Here is a 16,997-nt window from a genome sequence, read left to right on the forward strand (position 1 = left end):
TCCCCTTTGGTGCCTCCCAAGCCTCCCACTTCATTCTTTATTTTAATCTCACCTTGGTATGGGGCCCAAACTCTTCCATCAGCTTGCGCAAGGGATTCTCGTACTCCAGTATCATCTGACCCAACCGAGGGAAACTGGCATCACTATAGCCAGATAAGGAATGAGTCAGAGGTGTTTGCCAGCAACAGAAGCCCTCCTCAATCACTGACAGTGCCCACCCATTTCACTGCAAGAGCATGACAAGAGTGCTCCAATGACAGAAGCCCTGGGCTCCAGAGAACCTTATTGGGCCAATCCAGGCAACAACGCAAAATACAGGAGAATGCAACATCTGGTCTCCAATAGTGTGGGAGGGTTGCCTTGCAGGAGAAGGGGTTCTCATGCTGTGGTGATGACAGGATGATGGGGTGGGGTTGGCCTATTTAACTGCTTTTTTCTTTCCTTCCTTCTTGAAGAAGATGTGTGCTCCCATGCTGGTGGTGGGGTGAGGGAAATAAAGAAAAGCAAGGGGATTGCTGTGGAGGAGGAGGAAGCCTGGCTGGTGTTTCTCCTCCAGGAAAAGAGACGACTTGAGTGCTGCTGGTGGAAAGGGGCATCATAGAGCGGCCTATTTCTAGAAAACTTGTAGAAACAAATCAAAAGCGTTGTTTTGAAAATTTCTCAAAAGGGTGAAGGCATGGCAGAATGAAATGTGTGCACAAGGACATTCCACGCAGTCCTCTTGCTAACGAGGAAAGCAGAGGGAGGAACTGTGTTTCCCATATCAAAATACTGGTGTTTAATGCAATTTCCTTTCAATAGATGGGCTAGCTTGGGGGGCAGGGCGGGATTTGTTTATTTACATTCTTTATTAGCGGCTCTTCAACCCAAAGCTCTCATAACACTTTACAAAGCAAAAACAATACTAATACAGAATAAAAGAAATAATTTGCATTTGAATCTCCCACAAAAGCCAAGCAACAACAGAGCACCTGGAAAGGCCCATATCTTTGAGGAGAAAATGGTAGGTTTCAGCTACAGATGGCATATTTAGCTTAAAGGGTAGGAATGGTCGTCTAACTATACCGGTAATAGGATACAACAGCAAAATAGCTGTTGGGGTGGGGGAAGTGTTACCTCTGCCTCAATACTTGACAAGAAAAGGCCAGATATCCACCTGTTAGGGATTGCTATAGGCATTAAAAAGGTAAAGGTAAAGGGACCCCTGACCATTAGGTCCAGTTGTGACTGACTCTGGGGTTGCGTGCTCATCTCGCATTATTGGCCGAGGGAGCCGGCGTATAGCTTCCAGGTCATGTGGCCAGCATGACAAAGCCACTTCTGGCAAACCAGAGCAGCACATGGAAACGCCGTTTACCTTCCCGCTGTAGCGGTTCCTATTTATCTACTTGCATTTTGATGTGCTTTCGAACTGCTAGGTTGGCAGGAGCTGGGACCAAGCAACGGGAGCTCACCCCGTCACAGGGATTCGAACCGCTGACCTTCTGATCAGCAAGCCCTAGGCTCAGTGGTTTAACCCACAGCGCCACCTGGGTCCCTGCTTTAGGCATTAGGTATGCACTATTGGGCCAAGGGAGTGGAATATATGGATACTGACCCTGATCCATGGATCATCTCATAGGTACACTGGTACAGGCCAATCAGGGCTTTGCGGTCATCAATACGAGAAAGGAGTAAGATGGCAGATGCGTAGGTGACAATCAGGTCAAGGTAATTCTTGGTGAAATCATAGTTTAGATGCTGCAGAAGGAAAGAAAAAAATCAGTTTTATTTATCTGATAAAAAGGGAAATGTAATGACATAAACTCTGGGCAGATTCTGACTCCTGGAAGTTCACAGGCTCCCCATCCCTTATCTAAGCAGATTGTGATGGGACTGTAAGACATTCCTCATTCCCTGTCTTATACAATGGCTCGCTTTGTGTGATTCTCCAAGCCATGTTGGAGGATTGTGAATGAGCCAAAAGGCGGCATGAATCCCCCACCTCTCTGACAAACAGCTTCTCTCTTACTTTCCATAGTTTGCCACACTGTGCCAAGTGTCAACCACAATTACCGTAGTATTTGCCTTCCACTGCCAGAATCAGGAATGCATTTAAATTCTAGTTCCCAATTCTGTTTTGGAGGACAAACACTAAGCCATAATTTGCCAGTTCAGACATTGGGGCAAACTATGGTTAGCACTAAACAGGCACTAGGTGGGGTCTTGCTTCCGGCTGATGAAGTAAGTGCTGCTTTGAAGGCTACAAAAAGGTTGTGAAGAACAGGCAATTCAAAATTCAAAATACTTTTCTTTTAATGGCAGAAGGAAGAGGAGATCAATCCTTCCCAATGAGTGCAAGACTCTGCTAAGTCTAGAGGGGAAACTTCTATGCTACAAGATCAGTTCAGCAACATACTTGAGAGGTAATGAAATGAAAATTTCCTTACTTGGACATTTTAAAAAATGTACTAGAGAACATTTATTAATCTCCTTGCCCAGCCCTTTCAAACTTACGATTCGATGGAAAAAAGACACAGTTCCTCAGGCATTCATGTGTTAGATGAATCATACTGACAGTTCAGTTAGCAAACTGTCAATAGCCAAAAAGTTTGAATTGTGGTCCATTTGCACCAATAGCAAGCTTCCCTACGAAGTCAAACAGTAGCTTTCAGGAAGTGAGGTTTTCATCAGAAAAAGGCATGGGAAGAAAGGTTCCATTTCCCTCTCACATACTGAGGACATTCACTTCCTGTCCAGAGCTAGAGCTGGGAATTTAAGGATCCATGCTTGGCTGCCCCTTGTGGTAAGTCATTCAGGAAAGGGGCTCTAACTTCCTTCTAGGTTCTGGTAAGACTCTAGCCAGCCAGGCAGCCCACTGATTTATCCTGACCTGATAGGGATCTATCAAAGCTTTCAGGTCAGGCTTGAGCTTCGCTTGGGCAGCAGGAGCAGTGACGATTTCTGCTATAGCTATAGCTGGTTCCTATCTGCTCGACTCCTTATTCCCACCCAACTGATTTTTTTTCTTTTATAAAATATTTTTTATTAATTTTGAATTACAAAAATCCAATATAAGCCTTATAATATCAATACCAAATTACAATTACAATTCAAATACAAATAAATCACACGGCCAATTATAAAATTTAGGTGGCCACCCGCATGCTGGACTTCAAGGTCTACTAGTTCCCTTTCATTCTGCTTACAAACTATTGCTCCATCCAATTACAATCCAGTCCTGATCAAATCCCTTATACCACAGCTACAATGTTTTAACTTCAATTCATATTAACACATTTAGTAATTTGTAAGTTCACTAGTGAAGTTCTCCTTTTTCCTGTGTGAGGTATTAATCTTAATCAATTGTTCCTTTATGTCTTTGTCAAATATTATGTCCATCTTGGTTATTCCCGGTCTCTGCCATGCCTTGCGGCACTGTTGACTTGGTGTCACTAGATAGATCTCTCCTGTTTTGTTCTCCAGCCCCTCTGATTGCAGCTGTAAGATTCCATCACCATTACTTCCAGCCCCAGGAGGGGAGTTGCCTGTCACCCTGCCGAATCCCTGACAAGCCTCCAAGTTCACTCTTCTCAGTCCAACTGAAGAAATTAGCTATAATTACTTGTAGAAGAGTGATCTGGCGCCCTGCCAAAGCCTTGGCAAGTCCTCAAAGTCCAACCTGTCCTCCCCTCAGCCAGGGGAAAAAATAAAAATTAACTTCGTAGACATTCCAAGTCTTTTAAAAATTATTCCATATTATTATGTTTTCTTTACAGTTCTGTTTGTCATTGTAATCCATATCTATCTATACTCCTGTCTCCCTTCATCTTCACCTCCTATATGAAATTTATTTTTTTTGCATTCTCAGGGGGTTTGCCAAGTCATTTATGTAACAAAGGATTTACAATGAAGCCGTTGGCTTCCCCCCACCATACTGTCTTTTAGATTGAATGAAGTCTTCTTTCCAATTCAAATCTTTACGACCTTGTAGCTGTTTCAATTTGGCAGTTTTTGATCTTGTCCCATCATTTCCAGCACACGTCTGTACATTAATCCCAAATAATCTTTAATGAACAGAAGAACCTCTGCTCTGAATGGCGTCGTTGGAGGGTTACCAAGAGGCGAAGTGCTTTTGCACTCAGTGCCTCCCTGCCTCCCGCGTTCTATGCCAGAGAGGGAGGCAGGTACCAAGAGGATCTGCGAGTGTAGCCCGTTTCCAAGGATAATTATCCTCAATCATCCTTGATTAACCTTTGCCAACAATCTCCCATTGTCGTGGAAGATAACTCCATTAAGGCAGACAGGAACCGGAAGCCCCAACTGATTTTCTAAGCTGCCAATGGCCCAGGATCAAGATAAAAATATAAGGCATAATGGCCACAGTTGCAGATCCTCTCTGCATTAAACTAAAAGTAATGCCCATCTGCCTTTAACTCTCAGAAGCCAACACATCCATACTTTATTCAAAAGATACTCACAATGTCAAAGTGGCACAGGCTGGCGTCCATAGTGTTCAGCAGCTCATAGACATGGTCCTAAAGAAGAAATATTAGCATTAATGAAGCTATTATGGTAGAGAACTGGGCTCCACACACTCCATTGCTGCATCTCATTCATTTTTATTACTGCATTTATAGCCCACCTTTCCTGCAAGGGGCTGTACTGGGTTCTTCCCCTCCCCACGTTACTACAGGAACTCAGTGAGGCGAGTTAAACTCAGAGAGAGAGAGGGTGGGAGGAGAGAGATGGAGAGACTGACTGGCCCAAGGTCGCCGTTATAAAATTTTAGGGGACACACACATAGCAAACACACACTTTTCACGTAAAACCAAGCCTTTACCCTTCAAAATGCAGGAAATATTCCCTGAAAAACTACACATTATTTTTAGCACACAGAACAATCCAAAAAGCCATCTTGGTTCTCCTAATGACTATAAATATTTTCCTCAACAGAAGGAAATAACTTGGAGACACCTTTTCCAGTAGTTCTTTCATTTACAAATCCTGTCTTAAGGCCATATTTGATGTATGGATAGGGTGGGCTTATGACCAGGATTCAAGAACTAAGGCATTTAGTTCTCTCAAAAGAAAGTCCAGACTGCCCATGTAATGCAATCAGTAAAACATTATCAGGTATCTTGGCAGACAGGAGAGAACCCACACTCTCAAATTTCTGTGATTTATGTATGGTGCTTTTAGGGTCTTCTTTGGCTAAGGGGTTGGGAAATGTCTGAAGTCTTTAAAGGTTCCTGCACACTTTGTTCTTGGGCTCTCTCACCTCCTTGGAAGGAGGGGGGTGGGACTCTGTTGCAACAGAAAAATTAAGATCTGCCTTGCTTTCACTGGATCCTGTTTCCATCCATCCTTCTCTAACTGATATAGGGGGCTCAGAGTCCTTTGGGGAGTTGGGCAGCAAAAGCCAACCTCCAGTTTTATACAACAGTCGCCCACACCAATTTGAAACAGTCTGGTTAGAAAGATCAACCCAGCATGAAACTGTTTACCTTTCCCCACTCCATGCCCCCACAAAGCTGTATGAATCATCTCGGATTTTGCTCGAGACTGCTGCTGATGACACTGACAGATGTTTGTGTTTCTGTCCTTGGACATTAAAGATCTACCTGATTATGAATTCAACTGTAAACTCTGTGTAGCATTAAAACAGACATGAACACTTCATCTTTCTTTCTTTTTTAACAAATTGTTCCTTCCATTCTTGAGGCTGGCCTTCTTATTAAGCACAAATGTGTCAGGATTATTTATTTGGCTGCTATCTTTGCTTATTTAGCAAATGTCCTGTCCACAAAAGTGACTGCCTTTTCATTTTAATTCTATTTTTGTACAGTAGAATTTGTTTTCTGGTTTTATTCTGAACAGGTTTTGCATTGCCAGGGGGTGTTGCTATGCCTCCACCCCACCCACCCCTTGATTGGTCTCACTGGGTAATCATGCCTAGCCTACATTCCAGTTTTATTGTGAGGAAGGACTGGGGAATAAAATGGGAAGGAGAACTGGATAAAATATCTACCATATATTTTGGGAAGTTGTTTGTTCACCATACATTTAAGATATCACAACAAAATTTTGCACGATGGTTCTTGGGATCAAGGAACAGATTTTCATTTATGTTTGGAGGCAATTGGACGCCATTTCAAATCAAGATGGCAACTGAACCTTTCAAAACTGCACTGATTTAAAATCTGCATGATTTTTGGGTTTCTTAGAATTCCCAAGCAACAGCAAGTATGAGACTGCTAATATAAAAATAAATAAAGTGTCCAAGTTAAAATCCACCTAGAGACAGTGTGGCATAGCAGTTAGAGGGCTGGGCTGAGACATGAGACCAGGATTCAGTTGTGAAGCTCACCTTCGCCAGCCACTGTCTCTCAGCCTAATCTACCCCACAGGGTAGGTTGTAAGGATAAAATGGGGAGGAGGAGAACAATGTATCCCACCTTGATCTCCTTGGAGGAAAGGCGAGATATAAATATAATAGGATACAAATATGATGTTAATAATAATGATGATGATGATGTAATAATGTAGAAAGCACTAGCTCCGACAACAGCCATGACCCAAATTCTGCAATGCCAAAGTGGGAAATTTAGTTACAGGTAGGTAGCCGTGTTGGTCGAAGCAAAATAAAAAAATTCCTTCAGTAGCACCTTAAAGACCAACTAAGTTTTTATTTTGGTATGAGCTTTCGTGTGCATGCACACTTCTTCAGATACACTTGAAACAGAAGTCAGTCCCTTATGTATATACAGAGGGGGGGGGTGGGGGGAATGGGTGATGGGCTGATGGGAGTGGTAAACCTGTAGATGGCTGTTAACGACTGCTGATGACTGCAATTGGTCCTTGCTTCCCCCCCCCCCCCCCGCAGGACCAATTGCAGTCATCAGCAGTTGTTAACAGCTATCTACAGGTTTACCACTCCCATCAGCCCATCACCCATTCCCACCCACCCACCACCCACCCTCTGTATATACATAAGGGACTGACTTCTGTTTCAAGTGTATCTGAAGAAGTGTGCATGCACACGAAAGCTCATACCAAAATAAAAACTTAGTTGGTCTTTAAGGTGCTACTGAAGGAATTTTTAAAGTGGGAAATGTTCTGATGCCCTTTTTGGCATTATGACTATTATTTCACATTATTATAACTTACCCATCAGCTGAAATGACCACTTTTGCACAGCTATGAAAGGTGTAGGAGTCTGGTCTTCTTTTTCATCTGGTCAGCCAAGTTATAATATGCAAGGAGAAGACTTCTGGCCTAGTAAAGACTCCACAGAGGCTTAGCACTCAACAGATGCAGGCATCCCTGTCATTCACACAAAGGGGTCAAGAAAAACTACAGGACAACTGCTCTCCTCTTTCAAAAAGGTAGAAGGCTTTTCCAGTCAGACCAGGGCAAACCAATAGCAGCCTCAAAGCAACATCTCAAATCCTTACTAACACTCACCCGGAATTCCATTACATCCGCAAAGGTTTGATAATAGGAAGTGAGTACCCGGGAAATATCTGCTTTCTCCTTGTGTACTGGTCCCAAATGTTGCTGTAAAGAAAAAGCAAACAAAGCATGGATAAGTATGACTGATCACCAGCAACCTCATTCCTCTGGGGAACAGAGCAGGGCTTTTTCAGTAGTGGCTCCCTTGCTAGGGAATGGACTCCCTAAAGCTATCTATCTGGCCCCTGGTTCCCCACCACCACCATCATTTTAAAGAAATGAGCTTATATTTCTTTTAATTTCAGAATGATTTTTGCAAAACCAAAATATATTTATTGAGTTTTATTAGGGCTGCATGTCCAGAAATACAGGTAACTCAAGTGGCAAAGTAATTGACCAAACAAACAAAAATGAAACACCAACAAATCAGGTAAAATACTCGATCCGAAAACTATTGGATTCATTTTAGTCACACTCTGGCTACATTTAGGCTTACTCTTTCTGTTCATTTTTTTCGTGTCACGTTACAGCTAATTATTATCTTTTGTATGACACCACAATCCTGAACACAATTACTAGGCAATAAGCTCCACTGAACACAGGAAGAATGAATTCAGAATAAGCTTGCATGTTTTAGTCCTTATTGGCGCTGTGGTTAAACCACTGAGCCTAGGGCTTGCTGATCAGAAGGTCGGCGGTTCGAATCCCTGTGACGGGGTGAGCTCCCGTTGCTTGGTCCCAGCTCCTGCCAACCTAGCAGTTCGAAAGCACGTCAAAATGCAAGTAGATAAATAGGAACCGCTACAGCGGGAAGGTAAACAGCATTTCCATGTGCTGCTCTGGTTTGCCACATGACCTGGAAGCTATACGCCGGTTCCCTCGGCCAATAATGCGAGATGAGCGTGCAACCCCAGAGTCGGTCACGACTGGACCTAATGGTCAGGGTCCCTTTACCTTTAATAACATCACAACTTGCTTCCAGGCCACAGGGCAATAGCGCCAAGTCTTTCCAGACTGGAACAAATAAACAATGGCTACCTAGCATCTCCACATCACTGGGAGAAGAGGCCCTAGTCCTTCCCCCCCTGCTTGACACTTACCATTTTCACTATTTTTTTTAAAGAGACTAATGAACTTATCCAGCTTTACAAACTTTTCATTCATGGAGAGCAATTAATATCACCAAGGCCTTCCCCAATATGTACAGAGGGGTATAGTGATAGCACACACGTTTACAAGAAAAAAGTCCTATGTTCAGCCCTTGCCAGCTGAAGGGACCTCAGGAGGTATCAGGGCTATAAACGGAAAGGTCTCCTTGGAGAGCAATTGGAAAACGCCCTTGACTAGATTCAGTATAGGGCATTTTCATACGTTCACGTGTATTATGAAGGGCTGGAGCTCCATGGTTAAACACATACTTTGTATGTAGAAGGTCCCAGTTTCAATTCTATGCATTTCAAGATAGGGTTGTGAAAAGCCATTGCCTGAAATCCTGGACAGCTGCTGCCAGTCCGCATGGACATTACTAGGCTAAATTAATAATAATAATAATAATAATAATAATAATAATAATAATAATAATAATTTATTATTTATATCCCGCCCATCGGCTTCCAAAAGAAAAATGAAATAAAATAAACTATTAAACATTAAAAGCCTCCCTAAACAGGGCTGCCTTCAGATGTCTTCTAAAAATCTGATAGCTGTTTTCCTTTTTGACACCTGATGGGAGGGCGTTCCACAGGGCGGGCGCCACCACCGAGAAGGCCCTCTGCCTGGTTCCCTGCAACCTGGCTTCTCGCAATGAGGGAACCGCCAGAAGGCCCTCGACGCTAGACCTCAGTGTCCGGGCAGAACGATGGGGGTGGAAACGCTCCTTTAGGTATACTGGACCGAGGCCATTTAATAAATGGGTTGGTGGTGTGGCTCAGTAACAGGCAGCTTCCTATTACTCAGGGATAGAACATATTTCTACCTATGCTCTATCCTAGTTAATATAATATAACTGGAATTTGGGGCCATCAAGAAAATGCCTCCTGACTCAACCCCTAGAATAATACACCCAGGATGGCAGCAATTCTTCTCATGCAAAAGCTACTATTGTTTAAGCCAGGAGAATAGCAATGGCCACTTCCTGTTCCCAGAGAATACAATCCCTCCAACTCCCCACTCCAGCCCTGACATGGGGTCTCACCGTGCCACTCCGTGTGTCCAAGTTGGGAAACTTCTTGTTGATGTATTTGATAGAGGATTCCATGGTCTTCTCCGTGAAGAAGCTTGGCTTGGTCCGGGAATCCATGCATGTCTGCAAAAGTCAACAAAGCTGCACTCAGAACTGAGCAACGGGCAATGCCAATTGTGCTGCTCTATTTAATTTCTAGGGGAAGCGGGTAGCACTGTTCATCAGGAATACAGCATCCAGGGGGGAGAAGAAAGTTTAACCCTTTACCCTACTGCAATTGCAACACACACACAGAGAGTGCCTTTTGGTGCCAATATGACCCGCTTATAAGCGTAACAGCAAAGCAAGGGGGATGTTACAAAAGTTGGACACCACCTGTGAACACTGCAGTCTCCTAGAACATCTAATTTCTGACTTCACTAAATTTAAGCAAGTCCCCATCTGCACAGCACTGTTAAAGCAGTATCATGCCACCTGAAGCAGCCATGGCTTTTTACAAAGAATCCTAGAAAGCAGTTTGTTAAGAAGCTGAGAGTTGTCGGGAGACCCCTGTTCTCCTTACATAGCTATAATACCCAGTGTTCCCTGGGAAGAGAGATTGTTAAACCACTTTAGGAAACATAGTTGTAGGAAGAGAATTCAATTTGATTCACTCTGACTGGTTGATCATTGCTTTCATGATGTTGGTTTGGGATTCCTAGCTCTTTGCAAATAAGAGGGGTCAGCATTCATGTCCAATCCTCCAGTTGACACATTTTTTTCCAATTATGGATTATTATTATTTGTTTAAAAAAATTATTGGAATTTTATTTACAACTAGCTGGCCCGGCCACACATTGCTGTGGTTCTTTCCTGTGATTCCCCCCACTCTGTCCGGACACATGACTTATCCTGCCCCTCCTCCCCCCACCCCTTGGTTCATCCATGTGACTGGCCCCACTCTGTCCCGACCCATGAGCTATCGAGTCCCCGTCTCCCTCCACTCCTCCGGCACATCCCTGTGACTGGCCCCACCCTGTCCTGACTCATGAGCTATCGAGCCCCCTCCTCCCCCCACCCCATCTGAGCCCTCTGTTGTCTCCAGGGAGTGTTGCCCCCTCCCCCTGTTTCTCCATACCTTGGCCCCCACCCTTGGAGAAGGAACTGTCAGCTTCTGGGTTCTGTTTCCCAGCATGCACTTTTGTCTGAGCCCTCTGTTGTCTCCAGGGAGTGTTGCTCCCTCCCCCCTGTTTCTCCATACCTTGGCCCACACCCTTGGAGAAGGAACTGTCAGCTTTTGGGTTCTATTTCCCAGCATGCACTCTGTTGTCCTGTCCCTGGGGAGTGTTGGCCCCTCCCTCCGGTATCTTCCTACATTGGCCCCCATCCTTGGATAAGGAACTGTCAGTTTCTGGGTTCTATTTCCCAGTATTTACTTTTGTCTGAGCCCTCTATTGTCCCCAAGCAGTGTTGGCCCCTCCCCCTGTATCTCCATACATTGGCTACTGCACACGCGACACACACACACACATATATATTGAAATAAGAACATGAGAAGCAGAAGTTACTATTGTTTAATTTTATTTTTGGGGTTGTCATTTATTTTGGTGGGTATTGTATGATTTGGGCTCTGTTGTGTTTTTTGTGGTTTGTTTGTTTTGGTTATTTGTATTTTCTAATTTTGGAGTAGGTGTTTTGAATGTAGGGTGTGGTGTTGGTTTGAGGACTTAAACTGGGGAGAGAAAGTGCATGGTTGTTGCTTTTTTTAAAGACGCAGAGGCTGGCAATCAGTCATAGTATAAAGCCTAGGTTAAAAGGGGCACGACTGCCCTTACTTGAAATGGCTGCCGTAGCCTCGCATGTGACACAATGCCCACTAAATTAAAAAGCAAAAACCCCTCGCCGTGCCCCCAAGTGCGTGTTAGGGGAAATGATGAACGACTGCCTAATGCTGCAAGGCGTTTATTAATGCAGCCGCCGGGAGAGGCTTTGGGCTTGGGCTTTGGAGGTGGAACGGCCATTTTGGCAGTAGGCCTACTCAGCTTTCCCTGTCCCAACCCACCCACCCCCCACTGCTTTGGCTGACTCAGGGTCCTCCCTCCCCCCATGGCTATGTGTTTCCCCCCCTCCCTTTGTTGTGCCTCATCTCTGTGCAGGGATTGTGAAAGGCCCTATTCTGTTTGTTTTTCCCTGCTTGGCAATGCTGTGGCCTATTGAAAAAGCTGGGCCTTGTTGCTGCAAAAGGACTGTTTTCAGTTGGTTGCTGTGGAATTTTGTGATGTCATCTGGCAGCGCAGCTGCTGGAGTCTTCAGAGCTTCTGGTGGTGACGTCTAATTTGGGCGTCACTTTTTTGAGTTTAATTATTGTTTTAGGTGTGAAAGGTGTGGTTTTTTGATAATTTTTAAATGCTAGATCCCTCCCTGATGGGCAAGGTACGTTCTGCCCAAATTTGTTTCAATTCAGTTCAGCGGTTATGGAGAAAGGCTGTTTCATCCGTGTGCGCAATGCCTACATTTTTTATACTGTATATACCGTGGATATAACACAAATCTGCCCACCCCCAGAACACAAATCCACCCTCATTAAACGTGAACATAACATACAGTGAACATAAGATACAACTATACAAACAACCAAATAAAAGACTTCCTTTATCCTGTACCTGGCCTCCTTATTTACTTCTTATAAACTGTTTCCTTTATGAATGATTATTAAGATTTTTCTAATTATAACTTAAATATCCACAAAGTCTCCTGCAGAAATTAATCAAAACAAGTCCATGTATTTCAGGGCACTGTTTTGTGAAGTATTCTCTGCATTTTCCCCATGCTTTTAGAAACTTGCCTAGTGTGATCTCTAATTACCGTGTTTCCCCTTTTTTAATACGTAGTCAGAAAGTAAGCCATGGCAGGGTTTTTAACCATTTGAGAGCTATTAGACATACCCCGAAAATAAGCCATACTTCCGCACCAGCTAGCAGGACCCAGCATGCCGGCCGCGACAGGAGGAGGAAGCCTGCGGGGTCGGGTCGGTGCCCGGAAGCGGTGGCGGCTGCAGCGCTGACAAAGCGTGAAGCAGCGCCGCACGGAGCACCCAGGGCATGAGTGGCAGGAGGAAAGAGAGAGAGGCTCATTGCTTACACACTTTAAGAGAAGCAGCCAGAACCGATCTCCACATTCCGAGCCTCCCTTTTGCGCGTGCGGGCATGTTAAAGCCCCGATCAGTTCACTCCCCACTTCTTCCTCGCCATCTCTCCCTTTCACACGTTGCCTCAACCCTGCAGCCCCCCTCCCTGGCCATCGTCCCCTAAGTGCAGCGCTGCTTCGTGCTTTGTCAGCGCTGCAGCCGCACTCTCTCTGTGTGTGCGCGCGTCTCTTTCTTTCTCTCCCTGTGCGTCCGTCTCTGTGTGTGTGTGTGTGTGTGTGTGTGTGTGTGTTTGCGCGCGCGCGCGCGCGCGCGCGTCTCTTTCTCTCTCTCTCCCCCATGCGTCTCTCTCTCTCTCAGTGTGTCGGTGTGTGTGTGCGCGCGCATCTCTTTCTCTCTCTCTCGGGGTGTGTGTGTGCGTGCGTCTCTGTGTGTTTGCGCGCGCGTCCCCCCCCCCGACAGAGAAAAGGTTCCGCTTCGGCTCGTCATTCAGCCGCCCCGGCCTCCTCACTGAGGGCCAAAGCTGCTCCCCTCCCCCTCCTCCCCTTTCATCCCTCCCTTCCCTCAGTTGGTCCGTCAGTCGGGGTTGTGCGCGCGCGCCAGGGGCATGGCCCAAGCCTCATCCCCCTCGCGCTTCCCTCACAAGCGTCTTGGAGTGGGACGGGTCACAGCCTCCCTCACAAAGTCCCCCCCCTGTGTGCACATCTGTCTCCGAGGCAGGTGGCCATCCAGCCTCTGCTTAAAAGCCTCCAAGGAAGGAGAGCCCTTGACTCAGGATGGGTAGGAGGGGAAAGGGAAAAAATAGAAGAGGCAGAAAATGGAAAAGACCATAACAGAGTGGCAGAGCACCCTGTGCTCTGTATGCAGAAGGATCCCAGGTTTAACCCCCAGGTACCCCCAAGTTTGAAATCCTGGAGAGCTGCTGCCAGCCTGGTTGACAGTAAAACCTGGAGAGCTCAGTTGGCTAGAGTGTGGTGTTTAAATGTGCGCGGAAGAGGGCGCTGAGTGTCCTGAGCCAGTGGGACCCAGTTGTACCAGCACTTAAAAAAAAAAAGACACCCCCTGAAAATAAGCCACCGTGTGTTTTTTTGAGAAAAAAAATTATAAGACGGTGTCTTAAAAAAGGGGAAACACGGTACCTCTGTTAATCTAGCCCAGGCATCCCCAAACTTCGGCCCTCCAGATGTTTTGGACTACAATTCCCATCTTCCCTGACCACTGGTCCTGTTAGCGAGGGATCATGGGAGTTGTAGGGCAAAACATCTGGAGGGCCGCAGTTTGGGGGGTGCCTGATCTAGCCAGTTCAATGTACTTTATCTTGCCATTCCTTTTTTGGGGGGGGGGGTTGGCACAGTTTCTTTTTTTCCAGTTTTTAGCATGTATAAGTGTCCCCTCTGTTTTACCACACCTCCACCACAGATTTGTTTTTGTCTTATACATTTTAGCTATTTTGGTGGGTGTTAAGTACCATCTATAAAACATCTTGATTAGGTTTTCCCCTCAATACTTCACAGGCTGTAAATTTCCAGTTCTTTTTCCATAGTTCTCCCCATGCTGTTAAGTTAATGGTTTTCCCAATATCTAAAGCCCACTTGATCATTACCTCCTTGACCCGTTTGTCTTTGACCTCCCACTCCAATAATGTATCATACAATTTTGATATTACCTTGGTTTTGTTTTGTAATAACACTTTTTCTAATAATGAAGGTTCGTTTCAGAAACCCTTTTTCTTATCTGTCCTGAACACTTCATGTAACTGATGGTATTGGAACCAACCCGTAAGGTGCTGTTTAATTTCCTGAGAATCTTTAATTTTTCCTTTTTCATAATCTAAATACGCATGCCAACCATTACAATTATTAAAGCCTTCTAGATCTAACAAATCACCATCTTTTAATACAATCCACTCTTTTAGCCAATTTAGACAGGCAGCGTCATAATATAAATTTAGGTCAGGTAGCGCCTTTATGTATGTATCTTTATGTATAGTTTCATTTAGTAATTTTTTCAATCTGTTGACTAGAATTTCAGCAAATATTTTGTAATCACTGTTCAGCAGTAATATGGGCCTATTGTTTTTAATTAGGGTCAGGTCTTGTCCTTGTTTTGGCATCAATACGACAAAGGCTTCTTCCCATGAGCCTGGTATTATTCCACATTTTTAAATTCTGTTCATTACCAATTTCACTGGTGTTATTAAGATTTCCTCTAATTTTTTATAACATGCTGCTGTCAAACCATCTGTTCCAGCTGCTTTTCCTACTTTTGTTTTTGTAATTGCTTGGTGCACCTCCATTGTTGCAATTGGCTGATTTAATTGTTCCCTTTTCTCTGCTCCTATTATCTGGATTTTATTCTCAATTATGTTTTTTTTTATTTCATATCCTCCTGATTCACTTTCATTTCTTTAACTGTTACTATAGTACTTTATAAATTTTGCTTTGATTTCCTTTAGGTCTTCTATTTTCCCGTCCTCCATTATTTTTTCTATTACTCTTTCCTCCTGTCTCTTCTTTAGCTTCCAATTACGGATTATTATCCTATGAGCAGCTGCGTTAAAAGCTGTACACATTTCCCTTTCCTCTAATAAGACCAGAGATTTAATATGGCAAGATCATAACCAATAGCAACAGTATTAATAAGTGGAGGTAAACAACAGGCACTCCTACAAATCAGCAGATCCATAACCACACATCAGATCCCTACAGAGACTCCAAATCCCATACAAACCATAAAGAGCATACAGCCCTCAGTCAACTCTCAACTCTCTCTGTAGTAGTACGGTAAGAGCAATAGCAGTTCAGCTAGTCAGTGTCATACTGAATCTGCCAAGGTCAAGCATTCATCTCCCATCCCAACCTTTGTCAGTGAACCACCCTTTCAAAGGACCATTCACAGCCATTTAAGAAAATAACATTGTTTTGTCAAATATAAGATTCTAATTCAAGAGGCACTTTAAAGAAAAAACCATAGGCCTATCCACAGTAATCAGATAGCAAGCTCAAATCACTCACTAAGGTAAAATGCAAGTGATGTACATGTGGGGGAACCTGCAACAGTTTGCAGTAGAGATCATGATCAAAACCGGAAGGGGAAAGGTGGTGCCGTCAACAAGACAATTCCATTGTAAGCTGTGATCAGATCTGCTGTTGCCCCTATAGAAAGAGGAAGCTTCAGAGAGTCCTCAGCCAACACCCACAGGCAAAAGGAACAGAAACCACCTGCGTGTGGTATCTCATTGTCTGCTAAAACAGAGGGGGATAGTCAGGCACACACAAAGTTGCAGTAGATATGTGAACACTAAGGTGGCTCAGGAAAGGTTTTTGCTGGTCAAAAATGAGTCTTGAAGAGAGGAAGGAAAGCGGCTGGACAAATAAAGAAAATTCTTTCTGGTGGAAGTTGAAGAAAGGGCTTGATTAGCACCAATGAAAGCAAGGAAGTGGGACTGGGAGGTAGAGAAAATTGGGACCGATTGCAGATCCAGAATCCCTAGTTTCCTCCATTCACCCAGTAGATCCACTGTCAGCTGCCTCTAAGAAGGCATCAGCAGTTGACTAAGGAGCCATGAACGCTTCCTTGGACCTTTCCCAGTTCATATTCGTTTTTTTGGGGGGGGGGGGTGAGCATCATGCTTTCACAACTGGGATCAAAATAGGAGCTGGGTCTACTAGCCAATGAAGCCTTGCTGCTACTAGGATTTCCTCAACCCAATAAAAGTAAATAGCAGCCCTGATCTCTAGCTACCTGCACCCATGGCTGTAAGAGCCATTCTCTCCTCTTGTACCAAGCCAAGAGCAGAGCACGGCAGAGGACCTCACCACCCCTTTTCCAAAACACTAGACCCAATGACTTCCTTCTCAAAGTTGGGCACAGATCCGTTTCCCTGCAGAGAACACGAAAACCTGCCCACTGGTCACCTCAGCTCCTACCTTCTTGATGTTGTACATGCGAACAAGGACCCCCTTGCCCCTCTCATTGAGGATGGTCAGCTTCTCCGCAAACTTGTGCTGATACACGGAGGGCAGAGACATCTCCCTGTTGAATTCTGAGTGCCCTCTCAGTCTTCACTTGAAGCAAGACCTCAAAACTAGAGGCGCGATACAGTGCCGTGATCTCTTCAAGGGGGAAAATTAAAAAAGGGGGGCAGGAGATATGGGTGCCATGCAGTGGCCACACCCAACAACACAAGCTGCAGAGGGCCTGCGTTGCTGCTTTCGCACTGGGGCCAGCAGCTGCACACAAGCTTCTCTCCTGACA

General features: G+C 44.7%; 1 protein-coding gene across 1 annotated transcript in view; it reads right to left on the reverse strand.

The window, feature by feature from the left end:
- The window catches only part of NCKAP1L (NCK associated protein 1 like), a 76,012-nt gene extending 59,015 nt beyond the window's left edge, over positions 1-16,997 (reverse strand). Inside the window, exons 1-6 of the mRNA XM_035101287.2 lie at positions 16,670-16,997; positions 9,629-9,739; positions 7,447-7,539; positions 4,461-4,517; positions 1,598-1,740; positions 53-143 (exon numbers count right to left, since the gene is read on the reverse strand). Of these exons, the coding sequence (XP_034957178.2) occupies positions 53-143; positions 1,598-1,740; positions 4,461-4,517; positions 7,447-7,539; positions 9,629-9,739; positions 16,670-16,771 (597 nt within the window). The 5' untranslated portion in view covers positions 16,772-16,997. The remainder of the gene's footprint in view (positions 1-52; positions 144-1,597; positions 1,741-4,460; positions 4,518-7,446; positions 7,540-9,628; positions 9,740-16,669) is intronic.

Source organism: Zootoca vivipara, chromosome 2 (genome assembly GCF_963506605.1).
Source record: "Zootoca vivipara chromosome 2, rZooViv1.1, whole genome shotgun sequence".
Taxonomy (NCBI): Eukaryota; Metazoa; Chordata; class Lepidosauria; order Squamata; family Lacertidae; genus Zootoca; species Zootoca vivipara.